The 19,697-nt window shown below is 35.8% G+C and overlaps 1 protein-coding gene across 1 annotated transcript in view; it reads right to left on the bottom strand.

The window, feature by feature from the left end:
- Positions 1-19,697, bottom strand: part of RYR2 (ryanodine receptor 2) — a 381,235-nt gene that overhangs the window by 76,584 nt on the left and 284,954 nt on the right. The window contains exons 59-66 of the mRNA XM_050972655.1: positions 16,919-17,034; positions 15,319-15,383; positions 13,193-13,314; positions 10,191-10,240; positions 6,336-6,396; positions 4,403-4,641; positions 2,123-2,204; positions 24-154 (exon numbers count right to left, since the gene is read on the bottom strand). Of these exons, the coding sequence (XP_050828612.1) occupies positions 24-154; positions 2,123-2,204; positions 4,403-4,641; positions 6,336-6,396; positions 10,191-10,240; positions 13,193-13,314; positions 15,319-15,383; positions 16,919-17,034 (866 nt within the window). The remainder of the gene's footprint in view (positions 1-23; positions 155-2,122; positions 2,205-4,402; positions 4,642-6,335; positions 6,397-10,190; positions 10,241-13,192; positions 13,315-15,318; positions 15,384-16,918; positions 17,035-19,697) is intronic.

The following is a 19,697-nucleotide window of genomic DNA, read 5'->3' as shown; positions in this document are numbered from 1 at the left end:
ATGATTTCAGTTTCTGGAAATACCTGCTCTATCTCTCGCATTCTTGGTATTGTAGATTGAGTAGATATTATGTTTGTTCAAATGAGTTTCCAAAAAAGCCACTGGAAAGGCGCCTGAGAAAGCAGCCAAGCACTCCCCTAGTGCTGATCGTTGCCTGTGAATTAACAAACACCATTAGTGACACACATCTTTGATCACAGAGCCACAGCATGGGTAAGGTTGGAAGGGGCCACCAGTGGAGTCACCTGGTAAGTACTGACTGACCACACCTTGGGGTTGTGTTCTCAGATCAAGGCATTTCAAAGAGAAGCCATGACATTACTGGGATCATCAACACAAGAACATGTAATAGAACATGTAATAGAAATGAAGTCTAGCAATCCTCTGCTAATATACCAGTGATATGTATAGACATAAAATGTCAAAGATGGCCTACACAGCTTACATGAAAAAAATGCAGGGGAAACCAAAGTAATTATAAAAATGCCTTATGTTCTATTACTTTCCTCTCAACTTTACTGACTGTATAATCCCTACTATTAAGAAAAAGCTACTGGATAGAACAAGAGAACAAAATCAACTATCATTTTACCTAAGTGATGTTTCACTTTTCTGAGAAATAATGATGATCACTTTTATGCTTAGTCTAGTATGAAAGTCAAGTTCATCAGTTAGTGGAAAATTGTTTCTAATGATCATGAACTCTGAAATTTTATCACAAAGCCATTGCTTTAATATCTTCAACTATACAACATTTATTTGATAACCAAAATTCTTTGTCTGTTAAAATTTTTAAAAGCCTGTTTCTAGGAAGAAGTAAGTGATGCCCTCCCTGTCACTTCACTCGGGTTCTTCACACGACAGCTATACTAGTCTTTCTAATTTTCAGTTTCATTGATCACAGCAGAATTTAGAAAGGTGAGAATACCTCAAAACTGATCTTGTGATTTAACAAAGTTCATCCTCGGTCTATAGTTTATCTCAGTCTTGGAGATTTTATTTTTTCTAGATCCAACTAATTAAACTTGATTTTGTTAAATCTAACTTCATGCCCATTATTACTCATACTTTTTTCTCCTTCTTCCTTTTTTTTCCCCGTTTTCATTACGTGTTCATAAGCAAAACATACATTTATCACACACACCTGCGATGAGCATGCGCTTTTTGATTTTGGTGGCAGAGAACCATACACAAAAATCATCAGTTACTCTGATATATTTTGTCTTCAAAAAAAAATCCCATATCCTTTATTTGCCAAACAGCAAAAAAAGTAATTTTATGTCCTTAATGAAATCAAGGAGACCTGATTTTCCATAGATTTGTTTTTTTTTTTTTTAACTTGAATTTTGGTCCCAATAATTTTTCATACTGTTGCCTGTGATAGTAGCACCAAGTAAGAAAGGGTATGTCATGGGGCTGCTTTGGACTTATGCACAGGTTGATCTGCTCAAGAGTGTCACTTCCTAGACAGTGAACTTCCTAGACAACTGCTGCCAATACCTGAAATTAATGCATTCTGTTCAGCCTGCCTTCAGAACAGTGTTAGCCACTGCAGTGCAACTCTTCAGTTTTAAAAACTGAATTTTTCTAGCTATCTCCATTTTATGACCAAACATGGCTTACACATGGCTTAACCTGGAGGAAGGTTAGAAGATACAGAGATGTATAAAGCAGCAATTGCAATGCCTCATTTACCTGGGTAACAGCTAGAAAAGAAATAGGGTTTTACAAGTGACAAAATTAAATGTAAGGTAATGAGAAAAAAATATACATCCCAATTAAACATTATAGAAGGAAGAGTACAACAATTGTCGAACTGAAAGACATAATTTTACAATACCTTAGTTAACCTTCAAATCAAGTGCTGTTCATTACAAAGTCAGATAATTTTATTTTTAATTTTTATTTCAATTAATAAAAGTATTTTGAAAAACACAGAATGCAATATTTCAAGGATATTATAGTAAATGCACCTGCATTCCACTTAACATGTGAGCACATCTTTATTTATCTCAAGATATCTTTCCAATTATAATCTTCTACATTGATTTCTGAACTTATAATTCATGATGCTAAATATAAATGCAAATATTAAAAACAGAAGAACTATTTTCCTTCTTACCTCTCTACATAGATACTCTTGCTGGTTCCCAGAGCATATAAACTGGCCAATATTCTGTAACAAGAGACCTGAACATCTTCCACTAAAGAGAAGAAGAAAACTATATTTACAAAGAGATTCTTCTTTGCAAGCCATTCCCAAAGAATTAAAATAAGTTACTTCAGACAATAACAGAATAAAACACAGTAAGCTAACAAAGGCAATCCACAGAAATTACCCACTAAATATAAAGCCTTTGGATGTCCAAGTGTCATACTTTTTACTCAAAATTTCCATTTATTTTAATATCATGCTAATAGCTAAAATAGTAAACCTATTCCACTTGTACATTAATTTTTTTAAATTAATAGCCTACCATCTCTTCATACATGACACCTTTACAAAGAGAATACCACTGTGCAAAATAAAGGCAATCCTGTTAAACAGATATTTAATTATTTTAATAACAGTTTATCATTTTTTTTTTCATTTAGGCACTGATACCAGCTAATAGTATGTACTTAATTTACACTTTAAATTTACAAAGGATTAAAAACAATAAATAATTCTTTATTCCATACAAATACTTCACCAAAAGATGTTTTAAAATTATCAAGTAATTCAGTCATAAAACTGTAAGGGTAACCTTAAAATCTATTTGAAAAAACGCTTTTGTAATGCACTCTGCAGTAACAGTGCAACAACAGTGTAAGTACCATCAAGGACAACACTGCCATTCTAGCCACAGATATCTTCTGTAGTCTCTCCTACAGTGATAATTTCATCCCTCAACATGCAATGAATGAAATATTGTGAGTAAAACAGTCTAAGACTGCATGGGCTGGGAGATCTACAAGATATTGCATCAAAGCTACATGGCCCAGCCATTCACTGTACTGTGAATTGAGTTCAGATCATCTCAGAGTTCAGTGTTTGTACATTGTTATGGTAACCTCAGCTAGACTGACCCATCTTTGTACATGATCCACCCACAGAGCATACTCCAACCACTACTCTCAGGTACAAGCACCAGGTCAAGATGCTTGTACAAATAAGATAAATCTTACTCTTAACAAAATGTAAAGAGGAGTTGTGTGCAAGAAAAATTAGTCTTTCCACTATGCTCTGGACAAAATAAGTAGCCCCAATTTTAAATAACTATTCTTTCCCAGTTTGTGAATTCTAAATTCAGTGCTTTTCACCAGTCTGATGTATGTATAATAGCTGGTTAACAACACCAACTTAAGTAATAAAGAATTCAAAGTTAAATATTAAGTTCCAAAACATGGGATACCAGAGACCAAAAGTTATACAAGGCATGAACATGTTGATGCCTGAAAAATGGTTTATGATGGTTTTTTTCTGGATACCACCAAAGTCTCTGGAATTTCATAGAAATTTAGAAATAGTTTAACAAAAAAAGTGGATGTTTACATCTCATGACTTAAAATCCATGAATACAACTCCAAATTTTTGAAGAGTTCTTTTAAGGCTACTTTAAATAATACTTTTTTACAGATTCTAAAAAGAGAAAAAATGTAACTCATTATTCTTTTCCTCCAAATACTTCTCATGGATTTTCATAACTGAGTCGCAGAGTTAGCTACGCAGGGTAGGATTCCCCCTTTAGTGCCATCTGGACAGTAATATTTCTGTGAGTTCCTAAAATATATAAAATTCAAGTTTTGTGCGCAGGCTGCAAAGTCTGCAAAATTCTGGGTTTGGGAAAATAAAGTATCACTGAACCCACTACTATCAGAACTTTTACAGAAATCCAATATCCAGACTTTCATTTGCACTCCCTTCTCTGGTGTCTGAATTCTTCAGGAGCTCCTTCCACTTCTCCCTTCTCCCTTTAATTTTCAGAAATTAAGGAGCCACCCAGATTCCCCTCTAACTGAAACTGAGGTGCATGGATGATGGTGCAACACCCCTCTTGTAGTATAACCTTATTTATAGACAGAGTAAGGACAAAGTAGTTCACACAAAGTGAATTCTCACGCATGAAGAAAGTCACAGTAAATTTATAATAAAGTTATAAACAAAATTGATCCTTCTGACTTTGTAATAATGGACACATTTGCTTCAATATTTATTCAGAGTCCACTAAAACTGGCAGACTGTTTTTGGTCAATTGCTGCAAATGTTTGATTAAATCAATAAAAATTTTGTCAAAATGACATAGGATTTGTCCTTCTTTAATACAATTGAGAGTCTAGTAATGCTTACTGCATGACACTACAGATATTTTAATGGCATGGACCTTCTACATATATATATATATGATAATATGATACATACATATCAAATCTTCCCCAAACTGGTGCTGTCCAATATGCTCAAATAATGAAGATAGCACTGGCAGGAGAGCAACTGTGGTATAATTAATGATTTGTGTAACTCCTTTTGGCTGGTTTCTGCTGTGTGTAAACTGGCCTTGCTTAAGATTTTCCATTGTTTTCTCCAGATCCTCAGCAGCATTGTCCAAAAATGCTCTCAATGCCATCCTAACAGATTCCAGACCAGTTTTCATCACAGTCCTGTTTATATCATGCAAAAAGAATGAAAAGGAATATCATGTTATACAAGCATGGAAGAAAGCTTAGTCTTGGATTATATGAAATAGATAACAGAGATCTGAAGAAAAATATTTCATCTTTTAACATTGTAAAATCTCCTCAGAGCAGAATAACTGACTGAAAACAAGTTCCATAGGTATCCTGCTGAACACAAGGATACTTTATCTGTTTTCCTGCCAAGTAAATGGTCCTTCAAAATTTATAAAGTGATTCATTTGCCTTCAGAGAGGAGAAAACCCAAAAACTACATAACAAAAATAAGAATTAGTAAGTCTGTGATTTCTGACTTTAGAAAGAGAAGAATCGTCTCAAGACAGAAGTCAGAAAATCTTCCTAATTAAAGGAGTCCCATTTCTATCTCCAGAACAATGGCACGAGAAAGGAATGAATAAAAACAATCACATATGTTAAAATCAAATCAATCAATCAATGCATTAATTATGTAACTATAGCACCATAATCAACAATGTAAAGATGCAATCCAGGAGAATTCTTACCTTTTATGATTTAACTAGCTCAATTAAAAAGATCCTTTGTTTAAAGGAAGTATCCATTTAGGCATGTGTGAAATAAATTGAGGTGATGCTCTTTTGTAAATTCAGCATCACTCCAGTTCTTTTAGTCTGATTGTTTATTTTAAAGAGTGGATACATACAGTTTCAAGAGCAATATCTTTAAACTTCCAAATTACCTCCATTATTTCCTTAATCTCCATCTGGAGCTATTGTCACATCTCTACCCAGAGTTGAATTAGTGACCTTCACTTGTGCTTGTATTCTGTCTGTGTGATTGCATGGACCATGGACAATTTAAGACAAAAAAACCAAGATATTGAAAACTAAAGGCATACCATGCAAGAGCTGAGCCATGTTAATGACCATGATCATGACTCTACCCCCTAGCAAATGGAATATTAAACTTGTCCATAAAAGCAACTGCAAAGATATTGAGAACGAGAACTATATGCACATAATACAGACAATTGTTTTGAGATTTAATGTAAAGTGAAATAGTTTACCTTAAATTTTCCATGGAGGCAATTTAAGCTATCATATTTTGTTTAAAAATGCAAAAAAACCACTAAAAATCAACTCTCAGCAGAAATGGCTGACTTTACAGCAAATGAAAAGCAACACATAGTTCTCCAATATATCAATGTTGTCTCATCCACAAACCTCACAATAATAGCTCAAGCAGCTCAATTCAACATAAAAGTAGCACTGAATTCAGGCAAAGGGTTTGGGTTTTTTTCAAATTAGAACCTGAATTAATTTGCAGAGAAGACACTCTATGAGACAGATTGACTGTGCATTTAACTCCTGAATTTTTTGATTAAACAGTGTAAGGAAAATAATAAAGTATTTCTAACTTTATTTTGGTTTTGAGAAAGTCACATGATTAAAACCACATAAACTAACAGTCAGAAGTTTCTGGACACCACTGATCCATAATGAAATTTAAAGTGCAACCTACAAATACTGTCCTGTCAAATCCTAGTAATTGACCTGTTTTTGCAATGGGAATTCTTTTCAGCACTGTAACTTCACAAGTTACAGTGCTGAAATTCTGCCACCTTACACAGTAGCCCAAATGTAACTGCACATTACTTTCTTCAGTGATTTTCCTTGTACTTTAGAAAATATAATCAGTGTTACCTTGCATCCAAGGTCTGTCCCAGTATGTGAAGACAGTTGACTATTGATGTTGCATCGTTTCCTAGAGAGAGAGGAAAATTATCCACCAGTTAAGCTGAGCACAGCATACACCTTATTGACACACTGCTAACTGTACCCCTGGATTTAATGAAAGAATAAATGACATAGCAGAAGAGCAACTGAACTTCTGCATAATTTCATGTTAAAGAACATGCAGTTTTTTGTCTTAGTCTTGTTTACCCAAATGCAGTAACTAGAGGCAGGAAAGCATCTCTCATAAAAAAGCTGAGGCAGTCAAGATGGAAGCACTTAAATGTGGGGTTAATTAGAGCTGCAGTGTATCTTCTGGTTTCCATTTGATTTCTATAAGTTTTGCTTTAATTAATTCAAGTTTATCTGATTATTTATCTTCCCCCTCTCAGTAACATAAAAGTTTGATTATTTGTCTTCCCCCTCTCAGTGACACAAAAGCTGTTAACTTTCCAAAGTTGCTATTGCAGGAAGAGAACACTTATAAAAAATGTCATTATAAAGTTCATTCCCTGGTATTCCCCATAGTCTGCAGTTACTTACAGCTTAATTGGACCCCCATAAATAACAGTCCCTGACATAAAACATATAGTCTGTAATTATTTGTCCCATTTTGGTATGTAAAAAGGACTTACAGACAAGAAGCCTTCTATACATATGTACAACCCAAAATGCTGCCATTTACAAGCCTCTTTCCTCTAAGATCACTTTTTAAATCCAGAACAGATGCATGCTATACAAATTTGAACCACAGCCTATTTTAAAATTAACTTTTTAAAATGAAATTATGCAAAAATAAAACTGCCTTTTCTTTCTTTTCTTTAAATATTCTTGATTTAAAAAGCAGAAACAAATAAAATGTTTAAGAAAGACTTCTGAAAATACTTCTATCTGCATACAGTGCTACAGCGTACTGTACTTTCTCACTGGTGGTTATTTCTTAAAAATACAAGCAAACATTCAAGTAAAATTAGTAATTGCTTCAGTGAACTAGAGATTTTAAAAGATAAAGTGCAAGGAAGGTGTGGGAGGTTCATTGCAGCACTGTAATAGTTGTTCTATGCTACCAAAATTAGGAAATACTGTTAGGGAATACTGACTTGGTGCTCATCCACAGCAGATTAAAAAAACTGGACCAGAACTTCCACAGCTGCTCAGCCAGGCAGCCTAACCTTTTTTTTCACTGGCATGTGTGCTCATGCAATGGTACAGCAAGCAGATAAGAAAGCTGAGGGGACCTAAAAAAATCCTACCAAAATCACCACCCCAAAAGACTAAGATTTTTTGTCAGATCAAACTTTTTTCCTTATTATTTTGATGCTCTGGTGATAGGAATGTCTGTGCTGATGGAGAGAGTGCAGGACTGTGCTAATGACAGCAGGTGTGGAGGGAAGTACTCAGAGTACACCAGACTGTGCCTTAGACCATCACAGGATCATGGAATGGCTTGGATTGGAAGGGACATTAAAGATAATCTAGGTCCAACCTCCTGCTGGGGGCAGGGACACCTTCTACTAGACAAGGCTTGCTCAAAGCCCCATCCAACCCAGCCTGAGCACTTCCAGGGATGGGGCAGCCACAAATTCTCAGCAACTTGCTCCAGAATAGAATGGCTTACAAGAAATTTAAACAATCAAGCTACTTAAATTTGGCTTTTAAATTTGAGAAAATATAAATTAATATGCTCAATTCACCAAAAATATTTACTGAAATCTTTCCATTTCTACCCAGTAATACTAATGAAAATAAACCAATACAGTCTTCTTCATGTACAGCCACAGCTCTCAAATGGTAAATTACTGCAGTCAAAATCTACTTTCACATTGTAAACAAATAATGATTCCATGCTGAATGCTAATTCCATAATCTCAAGGACACTCTCAGATATCAAATTTGACTATTTAAATTCACTCTGTAAGACATGCATGCTTAATTTCCCATTTTAACAAACTCCTATATACATCTTAAGCTACATGACTTTCATGAATGATTTTCAGAAATGCAGTTCTATATTCAGAAGTACCATTTATATTCACAGTAATATAAAGTATCTATACAGCAAAACTATATAGAATTTTGATATTTGTTTCAGCAAACTCCACACTATCCACAGAAGTTATTATTGAGCAACACTTGCTCACAGAAGATGCCTTCAAAATGCACAAATAACTTTGTAGGCCCCAGGTGTGCTCAGTTATGAGCACTTTCTCCTCTTCTGCAGAGTGTTTGTCTTTGCTGGAATAAGTGCAACTCTCTTAATCAGATTTTCTCATGTCATGCAATTCACTTGGAGGGGAAGGCAAACTACAAGGTGACTCTGACTTGAGTTATTAAGTTCATAGTAAAAAACCCAATCATGCTCCATAGTCTCACGATGACCTTGTCACAATTCATGCCAAAACTACTGTGTTGGCATTAAGATTTTGTAATCTGTTAGTTATAGTAGTCTAGGAAAAGAGTTAAAAAACAAACTGTAGCTATCACAAATAATCAGCTGATCCTATCTGACATACCTCCTAGCACTTGAACCCAGCCAAACAACAAGAAATAAGTAAGCTGACAAGTGGAATAGAAAAGATCTCTTCTTTAGTACTGAGGAAAGTTATATTGACTTAGGTTTTTAATTTCAACCATGTCTCATTTTATTTAACAAAATATGAAAACCAAATGCACAAATAGAAAAATAGATTTCCAAAATTTTAATAGTACATCTGAGCTAGCTCAGTCTTTGAAGAAACAACCTAGGGTTGTTTCTTCAAAGACATCACATCAGAGCTTATGTGTAGGTTTGTGAAATATTCCACCCTCCAGAAAAAGCTGCAACAATGCCACACAGCTGCAGAAATAACTCCATTCCTCCTATCATCTTTTGGCTTTATAGGCAAATCCACTCAGCTCCTCCCAAAATATTTAAAAGCGATTACACCAAAAAACCTCCTGATATTTCTTCTTAGTTTAATGGTTTTCATAATGGTCTGTAAAATTCTTAAAAACCACACTGCTGCAGCAAGTGAGTTCTTTCCCTTCAAATTGAATGAAATATGCAGGAATTGAGTTAGGTGCATGTTATCATAATCAAATTCTAATTCACTAGGTAATTACCCAATTAGCTACGTTCATGGATGCTGAAGTTTGCACTGCATCCATCATAGCAGCCATGTATGCACAGGATGTACTATTCCAGCTCTCCTAGCACCACGGCATAAGAGAAAATTGCAAAAAAAATTACCATGCCACACAGTATTGCATATAATCTATACATTTGATACAGACTTCAGATTGACTTCAATTCATTGATTTCCACATTGCATAAGACAAACACCAAGTTCCTGCCAAGGTCACATAATACCAGAAAGAGGGTACACATGCGTATGTGGAGTCAAGCACATCTGAGAATATCCAAGAATTCCACAGAACGTAACTAAGCACTTCAGCCCACTTCCAATTTTCCTTAATGACTTTCCAATACAAATGTGCAGTTCTGATTGTCAAATGTTTTCCCCAAATTATTCAGAATAACATTACAAATCAGTAATTTTATTTTACTCATCAAAATTCTTTGATATGATAATGAAACCCAAAAATTAGTTAAGACTCACAGAAAACTAAAAAGCTCCCATAACCCCCCCCTCAAACTGAAAACTACAAAAGCTTTTTATTCCACCTAAAAAAAGTCTTTGATCTACCAGTCTAAACAATTGGTGGTCTGTGTAGACCATGCATTTCAGCCATGCAGCATGCAACAAAGCAGCACTTAACACAATGCAAAAATAGCAAAGAAAACCAAGTGATGGCCATGCTAGTATTTGTCAAGGGTCTCCTTACCAAACAGTGAAATCCTATGCCTGACAAGAACTCCAAGTTTGCAGAACAGGCTGAAGACAAAAGAAAAACAAAAGAGAAGAGAAGGGAAAAGGAAAAAAATAAGGGAGGGAGGGGGGGAAAGAAAGAAAAAATAACAGCTGATATATGAGCAGGAAAAGCAACATGATGTCACGCAGAAAGAATCAATTGTCTGAGCAGAATGTGGGACAGAATACTAAAGAAAGAATTTTCAAGTGCATATCCTTAACAAACATGGTTAAATAAGCACATTTTATAATTAAAAAAAACAAACAAAAAAATTAAAAGCAAAGCTAATTAATATAAAAGCGTTCTATACAATAACCCACAAGGAAATAACCATCAAAGCTTTAAAAAGTAAAATGTGGTCATTGTGCTACACAGGATACCACTAACAATTTAAAAACACAAGGCAACGGAATCAAATTAAGTGAGGTGTGTGATGGCAAATGTTTAGCTAGTTCAATTAGGATCTTGTAAACTTGAACACAGGAAGAATTTTCCTAAAAAAATTTTTTTTAAATATCACCTCTTACATGGTTATAAACAATATGATCAATGATTTTGTTTCACATGTTTGAACTACTTCCTGTGCTGATAAATAGCACTCCGTTGAGAAAAAAGAAGAGTAAAATTTTCTGTTAATTCATAGAAGGAGGAGCAAACTACCCTACCCAAATTGTCCTGGGATCCAGATTAAGTTGGAATTCTATCAATCATCTTCAAGATCTGGTTTGGTATGAGAATTTTCACCATAAACGTTCATTTTTTGTGGTATTATTTTATGCTGCAAACCCTTTCATCTGCTATAAATGACATGAACAATATCATGTCATTTTAATAAGCTACTTAATTAATAGGCACTCTGGCTATTTATTAGCCTCTGATTTAAAAGCAAAAGATACAAAAAGCATGTCTGCACAGCCTATGGATGAGATCTGAACATGTTGTTCCATTGACAGACAAGAGCACGGTGTCAAATGGAAACATTTATGTCCAGAATCACAACAGCCAGGTTAATGTGGGATTGAATCCAGCTAATTAGCCAAGGCACAGTGATCCACTCTAGCAACAGCAACTGCTCTGTTTTAGAAATGAGCCTGCTTGGTGCATGTTCAGGGATCTCAGTTCACTTTTTATTCCATGATGCAGACATAGACTATATATTCTTTAATGAGGATCTTGGATCACCAATTCCAACAGAAAAAGATGTAGAGAAGCATGTTAGCATCATATAGATTTTGTGTCCATTCTGGAAAAGACATAAATAGCTCACCACTCTATCTTATGTTCTGGCAGAAAAATGTTACTCAATTGACTGTGCCATTCAGCAGATGCTATGCTTTTACAAAGTGAGACTGAAACCATTATCTACAGTGTCTTTTGTTGGAGGTCAAATAAATAAATATATAAATAACTCCAAATTGTAACTTGGTCTACTGGATGAGAAACTTGAAAAACCCAACCATGAAGAGGTTGGTTACAAATACAACAGTATATGATGCCACCACATTTCAGGAAGAAGTCTGACCTATATTTGTCAGCAAAATAGATTTAGATTGACTATTTTCTGAATATGGAATGGTTGTTGCATATGCTGAGACTTTCACTGCATTATCAATATCCAAAATTATACTCTTCCACAGCTTAATGAATGCAAGTTTATCTTCACTGGAGAAGGAAAGCAGCCAGGAACTGCCCTTAGCTTAAAACAAATTCTGTGTAGGAGGTGCACTCAATGGAATTAGCTATTACTCATCCAAGATTTCCCTGCATCTATTTTCTTCTCCTTGGCTGACACATCTGGATGGCACGTAACCCAATCAAGTATGGCAGCAGCTCTGATCTTTTTGCAGGACTATAAGTTCTGGAATCTCACACAGCTATAGAGCACATGTGCATAAATCCTGAATCTCTACACAGCAGGTATGCTGATACAGCTGACATTTTCCAGAAGCAGGGAGTTTATTGGAATGACTTAACATCTGTAAAAACATCATTATCCAGGACTTTACAGACAGAAAATTAGCAGCTCATAAGACTGGAAAATTATTTATATGCATGCAATTTGATACAGTTTTTAAATCCCTTGAAGAACTGCATTCAGATAAGCTGCCAGTTCAGATTAGTCCATGAGATGACGCAAAGTCAATACAGCCATTTCTTACTTGAGCTTAATATTGTGATAAAAACTTCACTCAGCATTCACACAATCTTGCAAGCCCTGCATGTCTGAATGACCACCAACTGGCTGTCAAAAGGCAGCAATCCAATATTGCATGGTTCATGCCCAAGAACAGCCAAGAAGGCAGCCATCATACATGCCCACGTTACAGGTACTCAAGAGATCCTGTGTGAAGCTTGCAATCCACCTTACTAAATGGGAAATGTGGGTTTCAATTCAATCAGAAGTGAAATTAAATTAAAACATCTTAGAGATGGTCTGCAAAAAAGAGCAACTTCAGAGAAAGAGTCAAGTATTTCTGTGATAGTACTACTCATTACTATTTATAAAACTATAGAGCAGAAAGAATGCAACTCCCTTATTTTTATGATGGACATTAATAATGATACTTATTGAAACTCAGCTGCAAACAAATTTGGCTTATAAATCTAACATAAAATTTTGCAGGAATAATGATTTCAGTATATACCTATTTCTAAAAGAAATATCAGAAAACTGATACATAATTGTATAGCCTGTGCCACAGACTGTGCAAGTGTTTTGCTCTTAAATATAAGGATAAATTGAAGTTCCCTGCATGCTAAAATCATCACCTTTTAAACAGCATATAATAACTCTGTACTCTTCTCCATTTTATACAATGAATTTTCCTAATGGGAAAAGAAAGTGAAAAATGCTTAATTTGTGTGTACATAAAAATATCTCTGTGCCTCCCACTTCTCACTTGCCCACAATTAACTGCTGCTCTTTAAAGACCAACACACATATGCAAAGACATGAATATTATTTTAAGCTTTACCTTGTCACCATTTCTTTCTCTTTATTAGAGGCATGGCCACCACTGCTGAGAGGCCTACTTGCAGAAGATAAGAAATATAGGCGATGATTTTTAAAATACTGATCAATCAAAGGGAGCACAACCTGAAATTATATCAGAAAGAGTGGTTATCTCAGGACCTTCTTTACTATGTTCTGTATTATACTTTGTAGGTCACAACTAAAGACAGGAGATTTCAAACAGGTTTTCTGTCTTAAAACTTCTATCTGTTTGGATTCTTTCTTTAATAGCTATTTCTCTGAATTTATTTAATATTCAAGGCGCTTAATATGTCATCAAGAAAGGCAGCAGAAAAAAAAATTTACATTATCACTGGGACTTATCTGTGGGGTTTTTTTAGGAGGAGTAGAAAGGCAGAAAGTATATTTTAATTTTATCTCACAATTTAAGATTTTTCCTATACCACATAACCAAATACAACTACTGCTTTTTGGTCCTTTTAATGTAGGTTTAAAAAAATTCCCCTACAACTGTCAGCATGCTAACAGCACTTAGTTCTAGAGTTTTCAAAACAACATCACTTGCTAAGGGCTTGTGCCACAGAATTTTTTCTGTTTACTTTCTGTGGTGATTATTACTCACAACAGGTGTCAGCCAGCAGCTGATCCTAAATACACGTCTGAAAAGAAAATATGAAATTGTTTCCTTTCTGGAGCATGTTTCACAAGAGAGTGGAATGCTAGCTTCTGAGTCAATCAGCCTGATAAATAATACCATGTGGAAGTACTCTAAGGCATTGAAATAACTTACTGCAAAGGACACCAGAGTTAGAAAATGCTGCAGTCACCTTTTCTTAATCACTAATGAATTCAAAAGGCATTTTGACTATGCAAATCTCATACAAGATTTTATGTGTGAAAGGCAACAGCAAATTTTCTTGGTTTATAATGTGTAAAATCATGACAGAAAAAGGAGAGTGCTGAGAGGAATTTCATGGCTGTCAGGAGGAAGGGGAAGGGCAAGTGCAAAGTCCTGCACCTGGGGAGGAATAAGTCCAGTTACCAGGACACACTGAGGGCAAATCAGCTGAAAAGCAGTTTTTCGAAGGACCAGGAGATCCTCAGTGGACAGCAAACAGACCATGAGCCAAAAATGCAATCTTATTGCAAAGGCAGCCAACAGCAGCATGGATTGAGCTAGACAGAGTGCTTGTCAGCAGGTCCAGGGAAGGGGTTCTTCCTCTCAATTCTGGTGAGAGCACATCTGAAGTGCTTTATCTGGTTCTGGGCTCCCAAGTACAAGAGAAACATTGACATACTGGAGAGACTCCAGTGAAGGGTCACAAAACCTATTAAGGAACTAGAGGATCTTTCAAATGACAAGAGATTGAGGGAGCTGGGACCCTAACCTGGAGAAGAGAAGGCTCAGGGATGATCTCATCCATGTGTGTAAATGTCTGAAGGGAGGGGGTAAAGAAGATGGACCCAAGCCCTTTTCAACTGTGACAGGACCACAGTCAATGGGCAAAAACTGAAGCATGGTAGGTTCACTCAGACCATCAGGAAACACGTTTTTACTGTAAGGGTGACTGAGCACTGGCACAGGTTGAGCAGAGAGACTGTGGAGTCTCTACCCTTGGACATATTCAAAAGATGGACCTGACTCTCTGAAACTGCTAAGCAAAGGGTCCTTCCAACCTCAGCCACTGTGTGACTCCGTGATGGAGACAACAACATGGTTTTAAAACAAGAGAAATAACTACCATGACACTGACAGACACATAGCCGTGTTAATTCCAATAACTATTGCTCACCTTAACCCACCTGAAGATTGTAAAAGAGAAAAATCTTCAAAATTAGACTAAGCCAGAAAACAGAAAATGCAGGGAGCTTCTGAATAACATCATATGAGCAGATGCAAATCATGGAGCAGGAAATAATGAGAATAAAAAATATAGTCTTGTAATCTTCCCACACCTATACTTCATCCCACATTGTTTTCAAGCTATTTTTATAGCTGTTTTTAAATAATAAAAGAATGAATTTAACACAGAAAAACACCACTATAACAATAACTGTCTCTAAAAAATATGTTCTCACTTCTGTTAATCACTATGTTGACAAAGAATAAGCAAAAATATACTGTACTTTGGCAAAAAACTTGATTTCTTGTTCATATGGGAATTGCTCTCCTTTGCCTCTGCTGCCACCATCTGCAGAGAGAAGAAAAATAAGTTCCTTGTCATGTATCCCAATTACAGTCTACTCTGCATTTTTCTTAGGAAGTGTACACTATAAACAAATAATACTGGTCATCTTTAGATGTAGATTTAAGGTACCTCAAATAGTATAGGCACTAGCTAAAGTGGCATTTTATGAATACCTCATTAGAGGAAAAGTAACAGCAGATAAAATGTATAAAGAATAACTGCCCAAATCTTCATTAAAGTGTAGGTATCTCATAGCCCAAAGAGATATGGATGTTTTTGTGAGATAAAAATCTGGTGTTATGTTTATCTTTTCTTGTTACAGGTGACGATTTGGAAACCTGAACTCAGATGCTAATAAAACACCTTTCCCCAGTTGTTCCCAGGAGAAATGGAATTAATGAATTCTCATCCCTTATTTATGAACTTGGTACTAAAGAACAAAATTAATGGTTAGATCTATCCAACCAAAATTTATTTATATTGCTTCACTCTTTCCTACTATAAAAAACAAAATTTCTTTCAAAATAATATCTCTTACAGCTCCCAAACTATTTCTCTTCTATTTAATGTCGTCTTCTCTATTTAATGTCTTCTTTCCATTAATCTATTGAGGGACACAAACGGTATTCGTTCCACCAATGTTTCTAGTGTTACAATATTTAATCATTATCACTCTTGCAGTTATCCCAAATTTATGTAATTAAGAATGATGAAGCCATGGTAATCAATCATTAGCAGCAGAAGTAGCCTGGTTAGTTATCAAGACCAGACTTGTGCTACTCTAATTAACCATGGCATATAATAACTCCTAAATTTCCCAAATTTCTACATTAAAACTAGATTGGTTTTTAGGTGAGCACTGATTTATTCAATGGCCCTGACATTTCTGTTACTGTCATTTACAGCATATATCACTATAGACACAGTATATATGTCATTACCACTCTCATAGTCACAACAGAAGTAGCATCTGGCCAGGTTTTTTGGCTTTTACTGCTCATGTAAGAAGTCAGCTTGGGTGACCAAACTTTCGTATTTTTTTTTCTTCACCAAAAGCAGAAAAAGTTAAATCCTTCATAATGCTCTTCATGAAACATGTGCTGGGTAATTGTAAAAGAACATTCCCACTGTTGGAGTTTGTTGAAGATGTTTCCCTACTCCCTTTTTGAGACAAAATTTCAGAATGGTGCAAATGACTGGTTTCATTTGCTCTCTGAAATAGTAACTATTATTGTGCCCATATGAGAGATCATAATTTTGTGCATAAATGCAAGGGGGCAGGTAGTTTTCTTTTTCAAAGAATGAAAGTCATAAATTTTTGCTGAAAATTTTTAATCTGATGAATGAATATGGGAAATTGGAATGAATGGCAGTTTCGTAACTCCAAAATTCATGATTTTCAAGCATCAAGAACAGGAAATTAAAGGGAAAACTAGTCCAGAAATGTATCAATCTTCAAAAATTTTTTCTGGTGGTTTTTGTAACATCTGAAATATTAGCTAATAATTGTTTTAAAAAATGTGCAAGGGGTACTATACCAAACTCCAAAATGTACTGATGGGCTTCATCCACATATCTTATAAGCTGCTGAAGGAAACTATAGGCAAAGCGTTTCTCAATGGAGGGCGTGTCTAATTCCAGGTCCTTAAGTCCTCTGTAAAAGGAAGCAAGTAAATTTTTACACATACAGAAGGACTCCAAGCAGTCTTACCTCTCCATTAGTCTGACACCATTTTTTCTGGTAATGATCATTTGCTTATTAATATCAGAAATTTTTTTTTTGTGTTTAATGTAAACAGCACTCTCACACTTAGATTTTGAGCAATTTTTTAAGACACAAGTAGATTTCTCAACCAGAAGGCTGGGAAAAAAATTACACTTGTCAATCAAAATCATCCAGTATTATTATAATTTTTTTCCAGTACTCGTACTATCTTACATTTCCCCACAGGGACTGATTCTTGGGTGAAAAAGTTTGGAAGCTGAAAAAATACTTTGTTTTAAACAATCAAACTAGAAGTAAATCTAAATTTTCATCACTATGGCTTTTCCTGAAAAGTCTGCTTGCAATGGAAAACTTTGAATAGCTATGCAGCATTTCTGAAAAATAAGAGGAAAACCAAAAAAAAGTGATGAAATCCCTTTTCCAGCATGTTCCATCCATGTTAGTTACTAGTCTGATACAAAAAAACACATAATCTCTCTACAAGAATGAAACTCCAATGCATCAATCCATGTCATGGGATGACGTCCCTAGCAACAAGCTGGCATTGGCACAAGCCTTGTTTATGCAGGATCAGGACTTAATTGATAGCACATTAAATGGCTATTCTTAAACAGTGAGGGAATCAGTCACACCTCATCTCCCCCTGACTCATGCACCAAGTTAAATTGGTACTCAGCTAGGTTGCAAGTTTAAAAAGTATATCTACTGCATATATACAGAATAGAATTGCCTGTGTATTGCACATTTATGCTTTAAATTAAAGCATAGGCCTAGAGACATAAATCTGGTAGACAAAAGATAAAGGAAACAATGCTGGAGAACAAAAGTCTCAAATTTGCTAACTAAGGGACCATTAGGAAACTTCAGACACAACTTTGGAGAGGGCCACCTGAACTTTGGAACTCCTAAGAGAAAGGGACTTGAGAATTTGGATTATTTGAGGCAGCTCAGTGCACAAAGCAACAATAAATTGTACAGGAGGGAAGAATAAAAAGCAAAGCGCAGAAGGGATGAAAACAGATTTCAAAATAGCTGGTCACATGTAAACTCTCAAATCAATTGACTGACTGAGCCATGAACGTTATCACTAGAGTTTGTCCTATATTCTTATTAAATGCCTGTACCTGTATCTCTGTGTAATGTCACTCACTATTCCATCTGCTGTCAGGAGTAGCTGGCAGCTACTGTCAAGACCAGCATGAGCTGGATACTGGGCCAGCAACTGGAGTCAGGCTTGGGGTGTAGGTGGCCCCAGGTCTATGACAAATGGGGTGAAAGAAGGTCTCAAGAATCAGTAGTTGGAGATGCCACAGCTTTAGGGAACAGCTCTAGGGGCCCTACAGACCCTGAGCCCAGAGTGGCAGCTTCAGCAGGGGACTGGCATAAGTGCATTTGTCATAGCCATTGGAGTCAGAGCAGTGTCTGCAACTCCAGCAACTGCAAGTCCCAGTTGTCTGCCACTGGGGTTGGACTGCTGTGGTCTAAAAACATTCCAGCTAATGTGAAGGAGCAGTGACAGTCAGTAAGATGAGTGAGGGCTCCTGCACCAGCAGCTGAAGTGGGCCTGAGTGTCACATCCTTGGTAGGGGGCAAATGTTTCTATCTTCCCCAAAGCCATTTTGCACGGGGGTGCAGAGACCTGAACGGTCACTGTCAATTAAAGACAGGAAAGCAATGGGAGCAAGGCATAAATGGAAAGTACAGTGGTGAGCAGACTAAATTAAAACACGAATCAGGCCCTTGTTTGTTTAGACAAGGTAGTTGTCAAAGGTGCAGCAAGTACACTGAGTTTAACATTGTGGAAAAGGCTGCATCTAACCAGCACAGGAGGGTGCAGATGTCACAAGAACTACAAGACTATGGGTGTGTCCAAGTTAATGGCTCTTTTACCATCCCTCTTAGCCTTCCACTCCCAAAAAACCCCTAAAAGCCACTTTTCACTTGCGTTTAACAGGAAGAAAAAGGGTTGTTACTCCTGAATGCAGCTGATCATATTGACAGGGAATAAGGAATGAAACCTTTGCTGTTTGACATCCCTCTTTGTACATCCTACTGCACTGAGAGGAAGTAAACTCAATTATTCCAGCTAACCTGGAAGATTTTACCAAAATTATCAGACTAACTGTGGGACTCTAGAAATAGACTGGAATTCATATTTGATAGAAAAGAATGGAAGTAGGCAGACTTTAGGTAGATGTGCAATGCTAATTCATAGTGATTACTTAAATTGATCTCAGTTTCATTCACTTACTAATGTTCAAGTCATGCAAGGCTCAGATATGCTTTTGGACTTTTCTAGAGATTCTGATTTCCTCAGTCATGCTGATAAGGCAGAAGGGTCCAAATTAATTAAAATTTTATTCATGCTGCATTTAGAAGGTAAATACACACTATTAAAACGAATTATGCATGTTATTCAGCAGACTATTCACTATTATTACATTTACACTGTGGATTGTTTAAAAAAATATTTTAAAACATCACTTTTCACATTTAAAATATTTTAATAATACTGTAAATTAACTCAATTGAAATAAATTAGTCATATGTTTTAGAAATAAAACTGTATTATCTTGCCAATTGTCTAGAAA

The sequence above is a fragment of the Serinus canaria genome, chromosome 3, assembly GCF_022539315.1.
Source record: "Serinus canaria isolate serCan28SL12 chromosome 3, serCan2020, whole genome shotgun sequence".
NCBI classification, from domain to species: domain Eukaryota; kingdom Metazoa; phylum Chordata; class Aves; order Passeriformes; family Fringillidae; genus Serinus; species Serinus canaria.
Note: the sequence above shows the minus strand (reverse complement) of the source record. Positions and strands in the feature narration are given on the sequence as shown.